Source organism: Condylura cristata, unplaced genomic scaffold, assembly GCF_000260355.1.
Source record: "Condylura cristata isolate star-nosed mole 26May11 unplaced genomic scaffold, ConCri1.0 scaffold00023, whole genome shotgun sequence".
NCBI classification, from domain to species: domain Eukaryota; kingdom Metazoa; phylum Chordata; class Mammalia; order Eulipotyphla; family Talpidae; genus Condylura; species Condylura cristata.
In genome coordinates, this window is record NW_004567124.1 from 35,984,827 (window position 1) to 36,006,173 (window position 21,347).

Below are 21,347 nucleotides of genomic sequence, written 5' to 3' on the forward strand. Positions count from 1 at the left end.
ATAATTCAGGTTGAAAATCAAGAATGGGCTGACTGATTCTAAGAGGTCCAGTCACTTAGGATTGAAAATGTTCTGAATAAGCTTGCAGGGTGGGAGACTATAAAAGAACAATCAGCAAAGAAAGAAGAGAAGCTATATAGCAGGCCAGAGGCCTAGCAGTAGTCTCAGGCCCTACCTCTGACACTGCCTGAAAGGAGCACCAGTGGCACTGGGTTTAAGTGTCTCGGAGACCTCTTTGTTGTTGATGTAGGCCAACAACTCACAAAGAACTGTTAACACTGATGGCTCAGACACCACCTCCTAGTGACTGGTGGTAACTGGTAATATTGTCTAGTGCAGTCCAGCACTGTTAACAGGTGACTGGCACTGTGCGTCTGAATCACCTTGAAGGGCTTTCCACTACCTCTGATTGTCTAGCCTTGCCTCCCAGTGCTACTGCCTCTGTCGCTGTTCAGTCCAGCTTCCAATGCTGTCTAGCCTTGCCTTCAGACTACTGCTATGGGCTTCTGTGGTGTGATCTCAGTGATCCCTACCTCTGAGCAACTCTAGCTGTCACCATGAGTTGGATCTTGGCCACTGCTTCCTGGTGTGCCATGACTTCCAGGCTCTTGATGGGACATTGCCATCTTGAATGAGCAACCTTTTGTTTGGGTCTTCTGGACAATGCGGACACTATCTGGGGTGAGATAGCGAGCTACCTGTGGTCTTGGAAACTGTTTCCCCCAGCTAGATAAACCCCACTATTGTTCACTGAGTCTGAGTGGTCTTGTATGGTATACAGGGGTAAGAACCCACAAACAGCGATCTGTGCTTGACCAGGGCACTAACGTTGGAAGGCTACAGCTCTGTCTTAGGACCATTTCAACAAGAATTGATAAACATAATCACAAAATGTTTTTTCTTTAAGCAAGAAAAGTAATAATCAAAATCAATTTGGTCATAATTCTGCTTATAAAATATAGAGTCATCTTGGGCCGTCCCTGGTGGCACAGCGGGTTAAAGCACAGCATTATGAAGCTAAAAGCCACTTCCACATGAGTTCAATCCCCGCACTGGAGGTGACCCACATGACGCAGCAAACCTCTCCTGACCTGCCTACTGCTTCCCTCAGCAGTGTACTCTGTCAGTTGGCCTATTCTGCTCCCCACTCTGTCTCTGGTGAATCTTCTCACTGCCCTTGCACCTCTGGCCTGTACCCCAGTTCTGTATGAGTAAATAAATAAAAATATTTAAAAATATATATATAGTCATATTATTTGCCTTTCAAAGCCAATATTGTGCTAGTCCCAGAAGATAAGTCATGAAATAATTCTTATGACTAAGAAGAAAAATTGTGACCTAGTCATAAAAGGAATTTAAAAAGAAAAACCAAGAAAGCTCATCATATTCTATCCATTACATTTTCTCATTACATAATTAAATTTGTGTTTCACATAAATAAAGTTAACATTTCTGTTTCTGTCCAGTTAAGGTATGAGAAATGAACTTTATTATTAGAAAATTGACAAAAGGATAAGCACAACAGAGAAGGTGAAGATCAGAGATGCTTACCTGTTTTATAACTCTGTGATCTGTATATGTCCCTGAGCTCTTTCATAAGTCTATCTGAAGCTTGCACAGACCCAGATACTGCACCCTGAAACATAAAATTTGCTGTTAATATGGAGCTACTGAATCTAGTAAAAAAAATTTTAAATGGGTCACCATTTAACATTCTAACAAATCAGTACTGCTGAGTTCAATTAAATGAAGAATTAGAAAGTTTTTACAAGAATATAAAATTGGGGACAAGTCTGGTTCATTTATTATTTCTTAACATGTGGAAAAAATAGCCAATATATCCAGAACACTATAGCCCGGAGAATTCACTATGAGTCTATTTCAAATTCCATCAACTGAAAACTTTTCATTAATGTTTTTGTTAATGCAATAGCTCTCATTATCAAAATCCCTCTTAGAAGAGTGTATTTTTCATAAATGATTAACCTAACCTGACACATTTTCACTTAAAATTTACTTAAGGATCACTTTTGATGTTTAATGACATATATACAGCACTACAGTATCTAATAGAGCATTTTTACTATCCTAAATCTTCTATGCCCTAATCATCCTTCCCCTTCCTCCAACCACGGCATCCACTAAACCTTTTATTATTTCCAGTTTGCCTTTTCCAGAATGTCTTTAGTTGGAAACATACAGGGTTGTAGCCTTTTCAGATTTGCCTCTTTCACTTAGCAATAAGAGCTTAAGGTTCTTCCGTGTCTTTTCACAGCTTGAGGACTCATTTCTTTTTTTTTTTTTAAGCAGGTAACAATATACTATTGTTAGTGTCCTACTAAAGGATACTTTACTTGATTCCAATTTTTGCCAATTATGAATAAAGCTGCAGGTTTTTGCACATGCACCCATTAGCAGGTTTTTATGTGTATACAAGTTTTCCATTCATTTGGGAGATAATCCCAAACATACATGGACTGTATAGTAAAAGCATGTTTATTTTTGTAAGAATCTGTGAGACTGCCTTTCAAAGTAACTGTACCATTTTGGCATTTAATTTTGCATCAGCAATGTTGTTGAACATTCACACTGGCATTTGGTATTGTCAGTGTTCTTGACTTTGTCTATACTATTATGTGTGTAAGAATTCTACAGAATTATGAAAATACTACAAAATCCTCACCATGACACATTAACAACTAAAAGAGAGCTGCATAATCAGACTATAAGAATGTTATCCTGAAGGTACAGTTTTACATATTAAGAAATTGAGAAACATGATTGCTTGCATACAACATTTTAGTTCCTACCAGTGTTAGAACTCCTCTACAGATGAATACAGTATACAGTCCAGTCAATGGAACTATTTATCATAAAACAAAAACATTTACAATGTCTTAACTAAGAAAACTCATCATGTAAAATCTAAGATGTTTATATTACCCTCTAAAGAAAAAAATCAAGTTACAAGGATATTACCTCCTAGGTAACCTTGAACCCACTATTTAACTGGTTTAGACTTTAGTTTTACATCTATAAAATAGGAAGAATATTGCACATAGTGATTATAATGATTATATGGGAATGTACATAAATTTTAAATTATTTGAACACAGTATCTGTGAGAATGTTCAATAATTTGTAGTCATTTTCATTATACCAAACGAAACAACTGCAAGCCATAGAAAGTATGCTAGGAATCATTAATTTAGATGCCAACACATTTTATTTTTAATAATCAAGAACAGGCTAAAAAAAAACAGGTTAAAAATTAATCTGTCAATTAAATTAATAATAGAAAGTTAAGAGTGAAAGAGGGAGAGATATACCTGTTTACAAAACTCAGCATTTCCTTGCATAATAGTTCATTTCCTAGTTTAAAACCTTTGCACAAGACAAAGGAACTGGTACTCAATTTCATGGCGTTGATAAATAGCTCTACTATAAGGCAGTAAGTAGTGTTGAGACAGATAGCCTGATTCTCATTTGATGGTTTCCTACTCAGTGTAGGGGTTTGTATGTATAATTCTCAATTTATTCTTCAGAGCAGCTCTCAAAAAGCATGCATTGCACATTTAAAGTTGAGGAACCTAAAGTCACATAGTGGTGTCTGTTACCAATTCAAGTGTTCTGTTAGCTCTTCCATGCTGTTCCACATAAAAAGAGTTGTTAAAATGAGAGAAAGCTACTTCGGGTTTGGTCAGGCAAAATAGGCCTGATGGTAGCCTCACAGAGAACAATTTGAATTGTACTTTGTAGGAGAGACTGAATTTATATATATATACAAATATATATATGCATGCCATAGGAGGAGGGTAAACAAAGAAAACAGTATAAACAGGTTGGAAAGCAACACAGGAAACAAGAATACAGGGAACAGAAGTTGATAACAGGAAGGGAAAAGCAGATGAACAGGATAAAAAGTAGCTATCAAAAGATGAAAAACTGGCCGTCCCTGGTGGCGCCATGAGTGAAAGCACAGCACTAAGAAGCTAAAGCCACTTCAGCATGAGTCTGATCCCTGCCCTGGGGGTGACCCACATGGTGCAGCAGACCTCTCCTGACCCGCCCATTGCTCCCCTCAGCAGTGTAATTTTTCAGTTGGCCTATTCTCCTCCCCACTCTGTCTCTGGTGAATCCTCTCACGCCTCTGCACCTACCTCTGGCCTGTACCCAGTTCTGTATGCACAAATAAATAAATCTTAAAAAACAAAACAAACAAAAAAACTTAGGTGTTTGAAAAACTAGGGTGACAAAACATGGCTAAATTCAAGACTTCAGGGTCTGGGAACTGAAACTTCAGTACCTACGCCTGTAGGCACCTGGAACTAGAAAGAAGGTCCTCAATATAAATCAGCAGTAATGGAACAAACAACTCCCGGAACTGTACTTATTCAAAAAAACAACTTTTCACTTTGCTGACGAGCCTAAAAACCCCCCTACCCTACTCGGGGGCATTGCTTCTTGGACTCCCTTTTCTCAGTTCTCTGTACCTCACCTGAGAGCACAAATAAACTGTGCTTATCTTGATACTTAATGCTCTCCCACTGTATTTCTTCTCCTTGTGCCAATCTTTCAGAATGGAGAAGGGCCACTGAGATGGCTAGCTCAATTATTTAACCACAAAAGTCCAAATTAGAGGTAGTTACACATACTTACATTTAGATGATCTTGTCTTTGAGTCTTTCTAATTTTCTCCAATATTGCCAAATTTTCTTTTTCAATTCCTTCATCTTCTGACTTTTTCCCACTAACAGGCTCTTCTTCCTTCATCTCATAGTGATCCAAGTCTTCTATATCCTACAAAAATATGAAAAATGTTAGCTTCTTCTACCTTATGACAAAAGTAAAACTATTCTTAACTGGGAAAAAAAAGAGAGAACACATGATTCTATGGTGACAAAGAAAAGTCCAGTTTCCTCTTTTTATATCCTGTATTTTGTTTAATACTTGAATTTGAGTAAAGAATATGTAGTAGCTTTATAAACTTGTAACTATTCCTAAATAAGATATTTTTTCAATCTCCTATTACAAGACAGTTCTGAAACAGGTTAGCATCAAGTATCAAGAACGTTAATGAGGAACCACTAGTTCCAGCAATTCAACTTTTAGAAATCCATTGTTTAAAATGAACAACAAACAAAAAACCTAGCCTAGGCCCTCCCTGGTGGCACAGCAGGTTGGGACGCAGCACTGCAGGCTGGCCATAGCCACTTCAGTGTGAGTTCGATCCCCCCGGCCCTGGAGGTGATCCACATGGCACCGCAGACCTCTCCTGTCTTGCCTGCTGCTCACCTCAGCAGTGTACTTCTTCAATCTGCCTGTTCTGCTCCCCACTCTATCTCTGGTGAATCCTCTCAACAACCCTGCACCTCTGGCCGGCACCCCAGTTCTGTATGCATAAATAAACAAATCTTAAAAAAAAAAAAAATAAGCAGAACAGACCATTAAAAAAAAGCCAACCTAGTCTAAAATGTGAATGCAAATTTAGGTATAAATATGTATAACCACACACATACACAAATCTACTGGTATAAAAATATCAAAACAGTTAACTCAATTCGATGGAATACTGGAAGACTACTAAATATTAATATAGCATAATGGCTTCTTCTATATTAATAATGAAATGAAAAACACACCACAAAATGAATATGCAGAATCTCAATTGTGCCAAAATAAACAAAGAAAAAAAAGACTGGAAGAACACATACCGAAATTGTAATAATTAACTCTAGTCCCTTTTCTTTTCCACATTTTCTGCAGGGTGTTGATTTTGATAAGTAGGGCAAAAAAAGAATATGAATATATATTTAGGTCAACACCTTTAATCACATCCCCTTGTACACTCTGTTCACATATCATCTGCTTTAACCTGCATATAAATCTATGCAAAATTTTAAAAATCCTAACCTTTTTCTATTATTTCTCTTTACTTCAATCACCAAATTTCTAAAGGAGTAGTTAGTACTATCTCCATTCTTCAAACAGACTAATTTGCTGATTTCTGGAGCAGGTTAGTGACCACTTCATCCACACCCAATGATCTGGTTTTTTTTTGGACTGCCATCTCTTCAACTCCTATTCCTACTTTTCATTATTCATACCCTGTCCATGAGTCCATGCTTCATGGAGCAACCTTCACCTAGTTTGCACCTTATAGTCCTGATCTTCCATCCTATACTTGTCTTCCTCAGGGTTCTGAGAAATGCCCTTAGTTGGCTTATCTTTCTCCTCTACCTTCAACCTCAAAGTCCTAGTCATAAAACTTCTCCACTGGAGTTATTAATCATCAAGTACACAATTCATTATCATCTTCATAAAACAATATCCTCAGCACATTATTCTTTGCTAAGGCCTTCTTGTCAACTATCACACCAAATATAAAACATGTTTGTCTCTAATCAAGAGTACCATCTGCCTATTTGAGCCAACTTTAATTTCTGTGACTTAAGCATATCAGTATTTTTTCCCCAAAGATTATAATCCACTGCACACAAACATACCATTCACCAGGTTAACCACATTATTTTAGCCATTAGAATACCCTCTTTTCATGTGTCTTAATCTGATATCTACAAAGTTGAGTCTCCTACTTTTCTAGATTTTCCTTAAATGTTGTTGTCCCTTTTTTATATTATCTAGCAAAGAAATAAAAACAAAAGCTACATAAACTTTTGAATACACATCTACCAGTGGACTATGGAAAAGGTTTTATGTTTTCATGCAGTTATTTCACTCAAGTTAAATTGCATGAAAACATTAAAAAGAACCTCTGCTACAAGAAAGTCATTCTAAATGGACATTAAAAACTATTTTACTCCCAGATTCACAAAACCAAGCCAAAGGTAGTTTTTTAGTTCTATCTAAATGTTTTAGATAAATTTTCAAATTCAAGAAATTAATGTAATAACCTTACTTAATTCTAAGATTTAAAACAGCAAAGACATTTTTTAAAGCCAAGACTGCAGAATTCAAACACCTTTTATCTGGTCAATATAAAGACTCATAGATCTTCATTCTGAAGTGTAATTTAAATTCAAGGCTTCAGAGTCCGAATGCCCCCAAAATTCTATCAAATAAACTGGCCTTAAGCTCATGTCTTTGGAATTCTTAGATGAATTTTCAATAAGTTCCATTTCTTATGCTGAGGTATATCTGAAAAGTTTTAAGATTCTCTTTTCCTTCAAATGCTCAACCTCTGGAACTAGGTTGCCCTCTTAAATACAACCAAATCAAGGTTAAGTTATAGGTTAATACTGGTTACTATTAAACATAAGTACAAATTTAGTGCTAAAAGTAAGATCTCTTATTTTCCATAAAATTAAATTCAAGGACAGTAGGTAAGCAAACTATAAGTACAGCCAGATTTTAAGCTCTACTCAGTTCTAAGTACAATGTGCTTTTCATTGTGCTACAATAACACTGGTTCACAAAATCTTTTTAGAGAAGGTCTACAGTGTTAAAAAATAAAGATATAAACAAAATGTTATTATCATATGAAATACCTACTTCACCCATTTCTTCCTCTTCCTCTTCTTCTGAAGTCACTTCTTCTGTTATCCCATTCTGCAAAGAAATAGAATTTGCTGAGGCTTTCTGGAACAAGTAAACACACACTCAGTACAGGGAGACTCCAGGGAAAACTATCACTGCAGTCCCAATAGCAGAGCTTATTAAAATTAAAATATCTATTTTAAATACAGCTTTGTAATTTTTTTTAGCTTTTTGAAAAGAATCACTTTTGAATAATTTGATTTAACAGACACCTTTAAACAAAGCAACACTGAAGAATTTAAACATAACCTAATTTCAAATAAAAAAATTATACAAATGTTATATGTAAGTCAGTGACCTTTATTTTGTCCTTTAAAATAAATATCCCAATACTTATTCCTCAAAATATTTACCTTATAAACTTTAAAATGGCTAAATCTTTGCATAAACTTAATTGTCTTATATTGAGAAAAGTCACATGTATTTTAAAGACACTTCTCCAAAGTTAGTTATAAAATGATCACTATTTCACAAACTTTATTACATATTACCACAATTTTCTATAAGGCACAATTTAACACTCTTTCACAATGGATCTGACTGGGTTTTAAGTAAGGGCCTTCATACCTAGTTTTGACAAAGTTCAAAAAACAAGTTCCCCTACAGCCTATAGAGCTGGCTGGATTATTTGTGCTAATTAAAGCTAATAAAGAACATTCTCTTAGACAGAAGGCCTGCTTTGATGGTCGATTAGTGTGGATGCCAGAACCAAAGTGGAAATGAAGACTTTTTAAATGTAACTCACTGTAGCAGCAAAAGTTCATGACACAATCTCTTCCTTTCACTCAGGAGTTGTGAAGTACACCTGCCAGGGCCTCCCCACTGGCAGAGCACACATGTGCAAACAAGGAAGGGGGAAGCCAGGGAAGAGAGGAGTGACAATTGCTAAGGAAAACTCATTATCAACAACTGACACTGATCAACAGCTCATCTATGAATGAGCAGGTAACTAGTATTACCGTTTGCCGCGCCAGCACGACAGCAGAGATGGTCTGAGCGAAGGACGTCAGGATTAAAGCACACACTTCTTGGTCAGCAAGCAAAGGCACCCTTTATTTTTCTCTCCTTCCCTATTTATACCCTTCAGCATGGAGCCTGGGGCTGGGGGTAGGCAGAAGCTCTCAGCAAGTACATCAATAACATGTGACAATAACATGGGGGTTAAGAACACAAGGTAGCAAACACAAGGCAGGAACACTTCCTGCCTCCTGTTTTTCTGTTCCAGCACCCATGGCTCATTCTTTGTTTCCACACAACAGTGTGCATATGATTCTGTGGGGGAGGTGGGGAGGTCTGTCCAGGCAAAGGACCCAACACCATATTTATTATCTGAAGAAAGCTGGCAATCTGAAAGAAAGGCACCAACCTGAAGAGTAGGACAAGTGACATGAAGTGTTATTAATGAAGGATTTAATACAGGATTTTTGTACTGATAACAAAAAACTCTTAACTGGAATCTTGACCAGTAATTAAGATACTGCATCCATTAAATAAAAACAGATAACAGGCAAGAGGCTTCTGGGAATTAAAAAAAGATCCTTCTCCCCTTTATAAAAAGAAAACAGAAAACAATCACTCAGTTCAAAGACCAGAGAACAAAATGAATTTAAACAAAACATCTCTGATTAAGAAGACAGCCATATTCACATCTTCAAACAACTAGCAACAACAAATGTTGGTGAGGATGTAGAGAAAAAGGAACTCTCCTGCATTGCTGGTGGGAATGCAAACTAGTACAACCACTATGGAAAACTGTTTAGGTTCCTCAAACTGCTACACATGGAGCTTCCCTATGACCCAGCAATCCCACTCCTAAGTATCTACCCAAGAGACACAAAAACACTGATTGAAAAAGATACCTGTACCCCCATGTTTATTGCTGCTTTATTTACAATTGGAAAGACATGGAAGCAGCCCAAATGCCCAAAAGTAGATGACTGGATAAAAAAGATGTGGTACATATATACAATGGAATATTACTCAGCAACCAAAAAAAGAGAAACACATGTGTTTTGCAGCAACTTGGATGGAGCTGGAAAAGATCATGCTTAGTGAGATAGTCCAGAAAGAGAAAGAAAAGTACCGGATGGTTTCACTCATAGCAGGAGTATAATGGACTAGGCGAGAAAATAACAAAAATAATGAACAACCATATACCAGAGACATTTTGTGGGGGTAGAGTGGGGATGGGATCAAAAACGGGGAGGGAAATGCATGGGATTATGGTGATGGCACATGGGTGACTTGGTGATGGGAAACCCGCGGGGATTACCCTAATATGCTTGATTACAAAGCACTTTAAATCTCACTAGGCCAATAATCCAAAAAGCAAAATAAAATGAAAAAAGAGAAGCAATTATGACATGAACAATACATAAAAAAGAAAATATTAGAAAACATTATTTAAAAAATAGAACTTCAAGTTGATTCTTTCAAAAGACCAGTAAAACAAGCCTATGACAAGCAATCAAGGTAAAAAATTTACTTTAGAAATAAACAGATTTATAAACATAAAGATAAAATATAAATAGTTCCTGTAATAGCTTGATTATTTGTTTAGACTCTAAAGTCACTAAAATTGATAGAAGTGGAAATTTGAATAGAATAATACATGGAAGACAAAAGACAGTCAGAGACTCTTATCCCCAAAACAGATCAGGCTTGTTTGTTTATGAGGTGCTTTCACCCAAAGAACTCTGAGATTTTGGACCAGATAATTTTGTGTTATTGGGGACTACCCTGACACTGTAGGATTTCTAGTAATAATCCCTTCACCCCAAAAATACCAAGAACACCCCCACACAAGTCATTGTGACAGTTAAACTATCTGCATATATTTCCAATGTCCTATGGGAAGCAAAACTGCCTTGGTTGAAAATTAAACTGTCCTAGAATTCAGAAAAAACACATAGTTTTCCATGTCATCTTAAAAATGCATAATTATGATACCAAAATGAAACAAGAAGAGTCTAATAAAAAAGAACAATTATATTACTATATTAAAGTGGAAAAGTTAAACAATGAAACATAATATCCTATCCTGTCACCTATAGAGGTGCTGAGTGCTTATTATAGGAATGCAAGATTTAAAAGTAGAAACTTCCTTAATAAAACTTTAAGTTATGTTATATTCCTACATGGAATTATATGTAGGAACAAGGCAAATCCATTATGTCCATAGCACAATGGTAAGTAAAACCTGTAAGTTGCAAACATTCCAGAGAAGTAAAAATGAACACAGACTATTTTTCTCCCAGCTTCTCTCCTGAGTCTCCACTAGAAGTTCAGTGAATAAACATTATATAAACACACACTGATAACAAGAAAAGTAATGAGGCTTCCAACAGAAAAGAATATTCATTCATGTAAGAAAATGACAGTGAATCAAGGAATGGTAATTAATGGAACAACCAAGTGAAGTCATAGGTTAAAGGGGTACAGAAATTGAGGAGGTAATTTGTTGGGCATTACTTGGGAGAGGCTCTGAGTTCGTTCCAAGATCCTAAGTATATTGGACATTGTAAGGAATGACAAGGCTAAAAACAGAGATTAACCAAAAGCCTACATGAAGAACACATCATCCAGTCAAAAAGCACATTACTCTCCAACTCTTTAAGCAGAACCTAGGTGGACACACATCTACTTCAAGCAAAAGACTACAAGGTTGCACATCCAGAAGTATTCTTCTAAATTATGCCCACCTAGTGAACATAAATCCCTCCTAAAAGCTACCAGTTGACAAGTCCGGGCCACAAAATATGCCCAATCATGGCCCTCCCTGGTGGGGCAACGGGTTAAAGCAGTAGCACTGCAAGCTAGTGCAGCCACTTCAGTGCGAGTTCAATACCTGGAGGTAACCCACATGGCGCTGCAGACCTTTCCTGACCTGCTCGCTGCTCCCCTCAACAGTGTACTTTATCGATCTGCCTGTCCTGTCTTTGGTAAATTCTCTCACTGCCCCTGCACCTCTGGCTTGTACCCCAATTCTGTATGCATAAATAAATAAAACTTTAAAAAATATATGCCCGGCCCTCCCTGGTGGTGCAGCGGGTTGAAGCGCAGCACTGAGAATCTGAGGCCACTTCCGCATGAGTTCGATTCCCGCCTGCTGCCTGCCCCGGAGGAGACCACATGGCGAGCCAGACCTCTCCTGACCCGCCCGCTGCTCCCCTCAGCAGTGTACTTCGTCAATCTGCCTGTTCTGCTCCCCACTCTGTCTCTGGTGAAGCCTCTCACCACCCCTGAGCCTCTGGCCTGTACCCCAGTTCTGTATGAATAAATAAATCTTAAAAAAAAAAAAAAAATATATGCCCAATCAACTTCAGTAACTCTCTCAAATATGAATGGAAAAAAAGGGAAGGAAGAACAAAATATGAAAATGCATAAGAATGAACAGGTATTTGGGGAAAGTCTTTAAAAATAAAAACTAGGGAAATCAAGATAAACTAGGAAAACAAAATTTAGAAAACAGATGGTAGGGAATGAGGGAACAGAGTATTGAAAGAATTCCAGGCCCTCCCTGGTAGTGCAGTGGGTTAAAGCACAGCACTAATAAGCTAAAGCCATTTCAGCATGAGTTTGATCCCTACCCCAGAGGTGATCCACATGGCTCAGCAGACCTCTCCTGAGCCGCCCGCTGCTCCCCTCAGCAGTATACTTTGTCAGTCAGCCTGTTCTGCTCCCCACTCTGTGTCTGGTGAATCTGCTCACTGCCCCTGTACCTCTAGCCTGTACCCCAGCTCTGTATGCAAAAAAAAAAAAAAAAAAAGCCCTCCCTGGTGGCGCAGCAGGTTAAAGCACAGCATTAAGAAGCTAAAGCCACTTCAGCATGAGTTCCATCCCTGCCTGCCCCGGAGGTGACCACATGGTGCAGCAGACCTCTCCTGACCAACTCACTGCTCCCCTCAGCAGTGTGCTTTGTAGATCCGCCTGTTCTGCTCCCCACTCTGTCTCTGGTGAAGCCTCTCATGGCCCCTGCACGTCTGGCCTGTATCCCAGTTCTGTATGCAAAAATAAATAAATCTTAAAAACAAAAAAAGAATTCCTTAATGAGACTTACAGATGATATATCTATGAAAATGAAAACAGAATGTTGTGAAGGAACAATCAGAAAATAAGAAAAGGTTCCTGAAAACTTTGGAGAGGACTCCAGTGAACCAGAGCTCCCAACTTTCAACTCCTTACATGGTTTCCTCCCATACTCGCTTTAATCCTTTAACAAAAAAACAAGACAAAAATGACAACTGGAGATGTTCTAGATCTAAGCCTTAGGGCCTCGCGGTTTCTAGTTTTATGCTCTGAGAAGCAAAAAATAAAGATTCTGACTACTGACTTGATGAAAAAGCCACGTGATGAGGCCCAGAATTTAGAGACTATGTGGGGAACATCAACCTTTCAGACACATACCTAATGAACTCATCATAGATATGATGCAGTCTCACATATCTAGTGACTCCTCGTCTCAATAATTATCAGGAGACCAGCAGAAAAATCAATTGCCACAATCTTGAAAGAGAATAATTTGTTTTTTTTTTTTTTTTTTTAAAGATTTATCTATTTGTGCATACAGAACTGGGGTACAGGCCAGAGGCTCAGGGGCAGCGAGAGGCTTCACCAGAGACAGAGTGGGGAACAGAACAGGCAGATCGACGAAGTACACTGCTGAGGGGAGCAGCGGGCGGGTCAGGAGAGGTCTGCCACACCATGTGGTCACCTCCGGGGCGGGCGGGAATCGAACTCATGCAGAAGCGGCCCCAGATTCTCAGTGCTGTGCTTCAACCCGCTGCGCCACCAGGGAGGGCCATAATTTGTTATTTTAAGCCATTATTTTGAGAGCAATGGATAGGGAGAAATAACAAAACAACGTTATAAATACACAAAAGTTGGAAGACAAAACTTCCAGAATTTGAAATTAAAAAGACAAAGGTAATTAATAGAGAGATATTATGAGACATAAATATTAAGCAAGAAAGTATAAAATTCCATTAGTAAGCAGAAACCCTAGAGCAAAAACCAACAAATAAATGAATAGGGAAGACTAGAATAAGGTAAGAATCACAAAAAGACAAACAAAATGGCACAGATGTCAGTGTATCAATTTTAATTCTAAATGTAAATGGAGTAAACTCATCAATAAAAGACAGAGGAGCAGGCTAGTTTAAAAAAAAAAACACCGAACTTTTGCTGTCTATAGGAAACACATTTAACTATAAAAGATAGGCACAGACTGGAAAAAAAAAAGGATGGAAAACAATTCTATAAGCAAATGAACCAAAAATAGAGACAGCTGTAGTTATATTAGATAAACTTCAAACTAAGAAAAGTTAAAAGAGACACAGATAGTCACCACATTATGATTAAAGGGACACTTCATCAGGAAGACATAAGTCATTAGCATATATTCACCAAATGAAGGAGCACCAAAACATATCAGACATATTAATATCTCTGAAAACAGACATTAGAGAAAACATATGTAGTAGAAAACGAATACACCACTCTCACAAATGGAGAGATCAATAAGACAAAATTAGCAAAGACATTACAGCTCTAAACAAAGACCTAAAATTCATGAGCTTAACAGTAATCTATAAAGCCCTGCACTGAAAAAAAATCAGAGTACACTTTTTCCTCAAATGCACATGGATCACTCTACAGAACTCATTACATACGGGGATACAATACAAACATCAGCAGACACACTAAGATCAAAATCATACCAACTATCTTCTCCGGCTGTGCAGGCATTAAACTAGAAATAAACGATGAAAGGAAAGCAAGGAACCCACCTACCACATGGTGACTGAAACCCACACTACTGGAAGACCACTGGATATATGAGAAGATCAAAGAAGAAATTAAAAAATATTCATGGAAATGAAAGACAATGAGGACACAACTCTCCAAAACACATAGGACTTGGCAAAAGCAGGTTGAAGTGGGAAGTTTATAGCAATACAGGCTCACAACAAGAAACAAATAACTCCAAGAAACATCTCCCACCTCAAAGAAATGGAAAAAGCCAGTACAAGAAATAATAAAAATCAAAGCAGAAATAAAAGTTAAGAAAACAATAAATGGGCCCTCTCTGGTGGCACAGTGGGTTAAAGCACAGCACTGTGAAGCTATCACAGTCATTGTAGCATGGGTTCAATCCCTGGCTAGGGAGGTGACCCACATGGCGTGGCAGACTTCTGACCTGCTCACTGCTCCCCTTAGCAGTGTATATCAGTGGATCTTTCTGTTTTGCTCCCCAATCTGTCAACTGATGAATTATCTCACCCTGCACATCTCTGACCTGTACCCCACTTCTGTGTGCATAAACAAATCTTAAAAAAAAAAAACTAAATTAAAAAAAAGAAAACAACCAAGAGATCTGAGACCAAAAGTTGGTTCTACAAAAAATAAATTAAATAGACAAATCTATAGCCAGGCACACAAAGAAAAAACAAGAAAAAGCACAAATAAATGGGATCATAGCAAGCAAAAGAGGAGAAATCACAACAGACACAGCAGAAATCAAAAGAATAACCAGAGATTATTATGAACAGTTCTTTGCCAACAGTTCAATAATGTAGAAGAGATGGACAAAAACCTACAACTTTACAACCATCCAAAGCTATATAAAGAAGAAATAGAACACCTAAACAGACCAATTCTAAGCAGTGAAATTGAAACAGTACTCAAATCTCTCCCCCGAAACAAAAGCCCAAGACCGATGGATTAAAAAATGAATTCTGGGCCCTCCCTGGTGGGCAGTGGGTTAAAGCACTGTACTAAGAAGCTTAAGCCACTTCCACATGAGTTTGATCCCTGGAGGAGATCCACATGGAGCAGCAGACCTCTCCTGATCTGCCGGCTGCTTCCCTCAGCAGTGTACTTTGTCGATCTGCCTGTTCTGCACCCCACTCTGTCCCTGGTGAATCCCCTCACCCTCCGCATCTCTGGCCTGCACCCCAGTTCTGTATGAATAAATAAATAAATCTTTAAAAAAAAAAAATGAATTCTGGCCCTCCCTGGTGGCCCAGCAGGTCAAAATACAGCAGTAAGCTAAAGCCACTTCAGCATGAGTTTGATCCCTGCCTTGGAGGTGATCCACATGGTGTGGCAGACCTCTCCTCAGCAGTGTACTTTGTCAATTTGCCTGTTCTGCTATCCACTCTGTCTCTGGTAAATCCTCTCACTGCCCCTGCATCCCAGTTCTGTATGCATAAATAAATAAATCTTTAAAAAAAATTTGAATTCTACCAAACATTTAGAAACAAACTAGTGCCTATTCCTACAAAAGCTCTGTCAAAAAATTGAAAAGGAAGGGAATTACCAAACATGTTTTATGAAGCCAACATTACACTAATAGCAAAACTGAACAGCACACAAAAAACTACAGACCAATCTCTTTAATAAACACTAATACAAAATTTCTCAGTAAAATCTTAGCCAACAATGCATCAAAAAGATAATCCACCATGACCAAGTACAATTTATTCCAGGAACACAAGGATAGTTCAATATACAAAAATCAATTAATATAACCCCACACATCAACAAAAAGAAAATAAAAGCCATGTGATCATATCAATAGATGTCGAGAAAGCCTTCAACAAAAATCTCACATCCATTTATGATAAAGGCTCTTGAAATTCTCATGACAGAAGGAACATAATTAACATTATAAAGTCCATATACATCAAACCCATAAGCTAAGGTCATTCTCAATGGTGAAAAGCTGAAAGCCTTTCCCTTAAAGTTGGGAACAAGACAACAATATGTACTTTCACCACTGCTTTTCAATATAATACTAAAAGTCCTAGCAGAACAATAAGACAAGTGAAAGACATAAAAAATCCAAAGTGGGAAAGAAGAAGCAAAACTATCACTATTTGCAGATGATAGGATGATATACAGAGAACCCCAATAATTCCACAGAACTAATAAAAACAGTCAGTTTAGTAAAACAGCAGGATCCAAAATTCAACACAAAAAAATCAGTAGCCTCCCTATTTGCACACATTCAATCTGAAGAAGAAGAAATCAAGAAAACCATTCCTTTCAAAATTGAAACAAACAAAAAAATCAGTAACGGGAATAAAATTAACAAAAGAGGTGATGGCCCTCTACAAAGAAAATTATAAAACACTGTAAAAGAAACAAGACACAAAGAAATGGAAAGATACCCCTGTTCATAGATTGCAAAATTTAAAATTATCAAAATGGCCATCCTACCAAAAGCAAGTTACAGATTCAATGCTATTCCAATAAAAATTTCAATGGTATTCTTCAAAGAAATTGAAAAAAATTGTTGATGAAATTCATATGGAGCCACAAGAGACCACAGATAACCAAAGTTGTTCTGAATAAAAAGGTGAATGGAGGTATTGCATTTCCAGACTTCAAACTATACTACAAAGTCACAATAATTAAAACTGCATGGTACTGGAACAAAAGCAGACACACAGACCAATGGAATAGACTAGAGAGGCCAGAAATTAACCTACGTAGTTATGAGCAACTAATATTTGACAAAGGAGCAAAGAATATGCAGTGGAACAAAGACAGTTTGTTCATTAAACAGTGCTGGGAAAACTGGAATGCTACATGCAAAAGAATGAAGCTAGACTACTACCTCACACCATGCACAAAAATCAACTCTAAATGGATTAAAGAGTCAGACATAAGACATGAAACCATAATATATATAGAAGAGCAATAGGACAAAGAGTACATGACATACATCTCAGTAACATCACCTAAAGTAAAGCACATAAAGGAAAAGATAAACAATTGGGATTACATTAAATTAAAGAGTTTGTACAGAAAAACAGATATTAGCCAAAACAAAGACACACCCTACTGACTGGGGAAAAAGTTTTGCACATAATACTAATGATAAGGGACTGACCTCAAAGATCTACAAAGAGTCATAAGGCTCAACAAAAAAACAATCCAGTCAAAAATGCATAAAAGAGCTAAAAAGACACTTTTCCAAAGAAGAAATGCAAAGGCCAACAGGCATATGAAAAAATGTTTATCATCACTTGTAATCAGGGAAATGCAATCAACACCACAATGAGATACCACCTCACATCAGTGAGAATGGCACATATCAAAAAAAAACTAGAAGCAACAAATGTTGCAAAGATTTGAAGAAACAGGAACTCTGCTACACTGTTGGTGGGAATGCAAACTGGTCCAACCACTATGGAAAGCTGTGTGGAGGTTCCTCAGACTACTAAACATGGAGCTATCACATGATCCAGCAATTCCACTCCTAGGGATCTACACAAAGGACACAAAAACATTACTTCAAAAGGATACCTGCACCCCTATGTTTTTTGCAATGCTATTTATAAAAGATAAGACTTGGAAACAGCCCAAATGCCGAAAAGTAGATGACTGGGTCAAGAAGGTGTGGTATATTTACACAATGGAATATAAGTCAGCAATCAAAAAGGATAAACTATGCCCTTTGCAGCAACATGGATGGAGCTGGAATTATGCTCAGTGAAATAATCCAGAAAAAAAAAAAGAAAAATATCAAATGTTCTCACTTATTGGAGGAATGCAGAGGAACCAAATAAGGAATCAGGGGGGGAAAGGTTAACTATAATAAAATCAAAATCATCAGGCAACTATAGATCAGAGACATTCTATAGGGGAGGAGGAAGGAGCAGGACCAGGACAGGGGTAGGGAGAGCACAAAAAAGGTACACAGGTGAACTGGTGGTGGGAATTTCTTGGGGAAATCATCATTGTACAAGAATGAAGGATGATAAGATAAATATATTTTTAAAATAAATAACTCCATTAGTAAGCATTCTAAAATGAAAGTTACCCATCTACAAAAACAAAAAATATTCAAGAACACTGCTTAAGAAGGCCCATGCTCAGCAAGGAGGGGGAAAAAAAACCATAGCTAAATATTCCGCTGGGATATTTCTGGAAACGATAAACTCCTAAAAGCACCCAGAAAGTCACACAAATACAGATGGCACCAGGAATCAGCAATACCATTGGCTAAAAAATATAACACAGATTTATAAATTCCAAGAGAAGAATATTTTCAACCTAGAATTGTATGTTCAACCCAACTGCCAGTCAAGTAGGGGGTAGGGGACACTATTCAATAGTTAACATTTATTAACCATTTACTACACGCAGGGCACTACTACCATTTCCCTCATTTTGCAAAGGGGAAATTGATGCATATTGACTAGGAAATTAGCCCAAAGCAGAATCAAGATTCAAACCTAAGGTGGTCTGGCCATGTTTTTACTTCATACCTTCTTAGCATGCTACTTGAGGATATACTGAGGCAAGATAAGAAAGAGTAAGTTGAGAAAGATGACATAAGATTAGGAAATAATTGATTTACTCTAACAGAGGAAACAAAAAATATTTGAAGATAATAGCTGTATAGCCAGCCCAGAAAACACCCTACACCAAGACTGGAGCAGAAGAACCAAAGGCTCCAAAAGTGATGTTGGTCTCACAGAAAAGGGGTTGAGGCCCTCCCTGGTAGCACAATGGATTATGACGCAGCACTGTAAACTGGTCACAGCTGCCACAGTCCAATTTCGATTCCCAGTCCCAGAGGTGATCCACATGGCATGGCAGACCTCTCCTGACCCACCCGCTGCTCCCCTTAGCAGTGTACTTTGTCAATCTGCGTGTTCTGCTCCCTGCTCTGTCTCTGGTGAAGCCTCTCACCACCCCTGCACGTCTGGCTTATATCCCAGTTCTGTATGCATAAATAAATTAAAAAAAAAAAAAGAATATAAGGGAAATATGCATTTAAAAAAGAATTTAAGGATTCTCTACTGAGAAAATAAAAGGGGATCGAAAATTAACTTTTTTAAACTAAGAGTTACCATCATCATCATGGCAGGCAGTGCAAAAGAAAAAGCTATGCAAGAGAGGAAATTCAGTAGAAAATGTTATACTACAAAATCCTAATGATAGTGTTTCTTCATATGACTACGTGTAGTGTTTTAGGAAGGTGAGGTGTTTAGTATAAGAAATTAATATTACCTATTATGGTATAAAGCAATAATTCATGTCTAAATTGGTAAATCCAGAAATCCAGAAAAGTCAGTGTTGGTGATGAGCAAGTGGGCACTTCTGCTGCTTGGAGGAGATAAAACCTTAAAGGCCTTAAGAAGACAGATGAGCCTAGCTTACAGAGCTGGTACTCTAGGAGAAAACAATGAGTAAGCAAAGACTAACAACTGAAGTGAGGAATACTTAAGGCAACAGGGTCATTAACGGCAACAAAAAGGTAGTAGTAGGAGGGGGCAATTGTTTACAGATCGTATAGTCACTACCAGCAGTGTCACAAAATAAAAAGGTTATTTTTAATGCCTAAAACGCAACAAAACATTTCAACAGGAAAGCAAACTAACTTCAAATAAAGTTGTAACCTCATTAATATAATAATGAGAAGAAAAATCATACTACTTTTACTTTAGACAATTTACTTTCGTACTTTCGTACTAGAGAATTTTTACATTACCTGACCCGTTGGTAGTGGCTGATCTAGCATCTCAACATCCAGGTGTTTAGGAAGATTATATAAACTGCAGAGTTCACATATCAACCACTTCAATTGCTGACGAAGCTAGAAAGACATTTCAGTAAATAAGCATCACATTAATCCTTAGAAGACATGAGTAACTCTACAATTACTGTAACTAGTTCAGTAGGTAATGAAAAAGAGTATCACTGCTCAATTACAGCCTACAAACAAAGTAACAGTTTTTAAAAACTATTTTTAGAACTATTTTTACCGACTGCTAGAGTAAGAAAATCAATATGGCTCAAATGCAATCACCACAAATGACACCTAGCAGAACAAAATTAACTGAAAGGCAGACCAAGGAGAGTGCCAGACACTGCTTTTCAGTTGCTAACTTTGCTTAGAAACTTACAACTTTAGGTTAACAAAAATAAAAACAAGCAATGTTGTTTCATGTAGTTTCTAAAAATCATATATTCTACAGTCATATTCATTTGAAAGTTCAGTCAAATGAGGTCTCGTACTCAGAGTCCTGAAATCTAGATGACCTAGAATACAGTAAACTTGCTCTTGGAGTTTGAGTTTCCCCATTCGTACAAGGAAATGAAAAACCTCCTCATAATGGTAAAGACTGATTTTTGTGAAAGCACTTAACATTTAGTAGACCTTAATTTTGTCTAAAGAAAAGAAAACTGCACCAGGAAAACTAAGATAACTCCTTCAAGTTCCATGTTTAAATCCAAGTTGCTTAGTAATCGTATTTACTTGAAGCAAGTAAACACGACAAATTATATACACAAACATGGTTTTTGAAAAACTGTCTTCAATGTACAAGCTTGGCCAATTATGGTTAGAGAAAAATGGTTAATACTTAATAGAACTAATGAGGTGACTTCACGTGGTCAGAACAACTTCTTCAACATCGCTAAGCAAAGGAAAAGATTAAGAAAAATAAGCAAGTTGATAAAGGACTGAGAAAACATACATGGATGAGAATGGGTTAAACAAGCAAAGTAAGGGGATTGCATCTGAGATGGAAAATGCACAAAAATATGTAAAAATAAACTATTATAAAAAAAAAAAAAGCAAAGAACATGCTTCCTCAGAGTAGACAAAGGAGCAAGTAAACACAAGGAAAGCTGAACAATAAATTAGGATTAAAAAAAAGAATCCTCTGGCCCTCCCTGGTGGCGCAGCGGGTTAAAGCACAGCACTGAGAATCTAAAGCCACTTCCGCATGAGTTCGATTCCCGCCTGCCCCGGAGGCGACCACATGGCG

General features: G+C 37.5%; 1 protein-coding gene across 1 annotated transcript in view; it reads right to left on the reverse strand.

Moving 5' to 3' along the window:
• UBE2Q2 (ubiquitin-conjugating enzyme E2Q family member 2) overlaps positions 1 to 21,347 on the reverse strand; it is a 73,653-nt gene that overhangs the window by 37,617 nt on the left and 14,689 nt on the right. Inside the window, exons 3-6 of the mRNA XM_004688008.2 lie at positions 20,066 to 20,170; positions 7,513 to 7,569; positions 4,660 to 4,800; positions 1,552 to 1,636 (exon numbers count right to left, since the gene is read on the reverse strand). Coding sequence (XP_004688065.1) covers positions 1,552 to 1,636; positions 4,660 to 4,800; positions 7,513 to 7,569; positions 20,066 to 20,170 — 388 coding nt within the window. The remainder of the gene's footprint in view (positions 1 to 1,551; positions 1,637 to 4,659; positions 4,801 to 7,512; positions 7,570 to 20,065; positions 20,171 to 21,347) is intronic.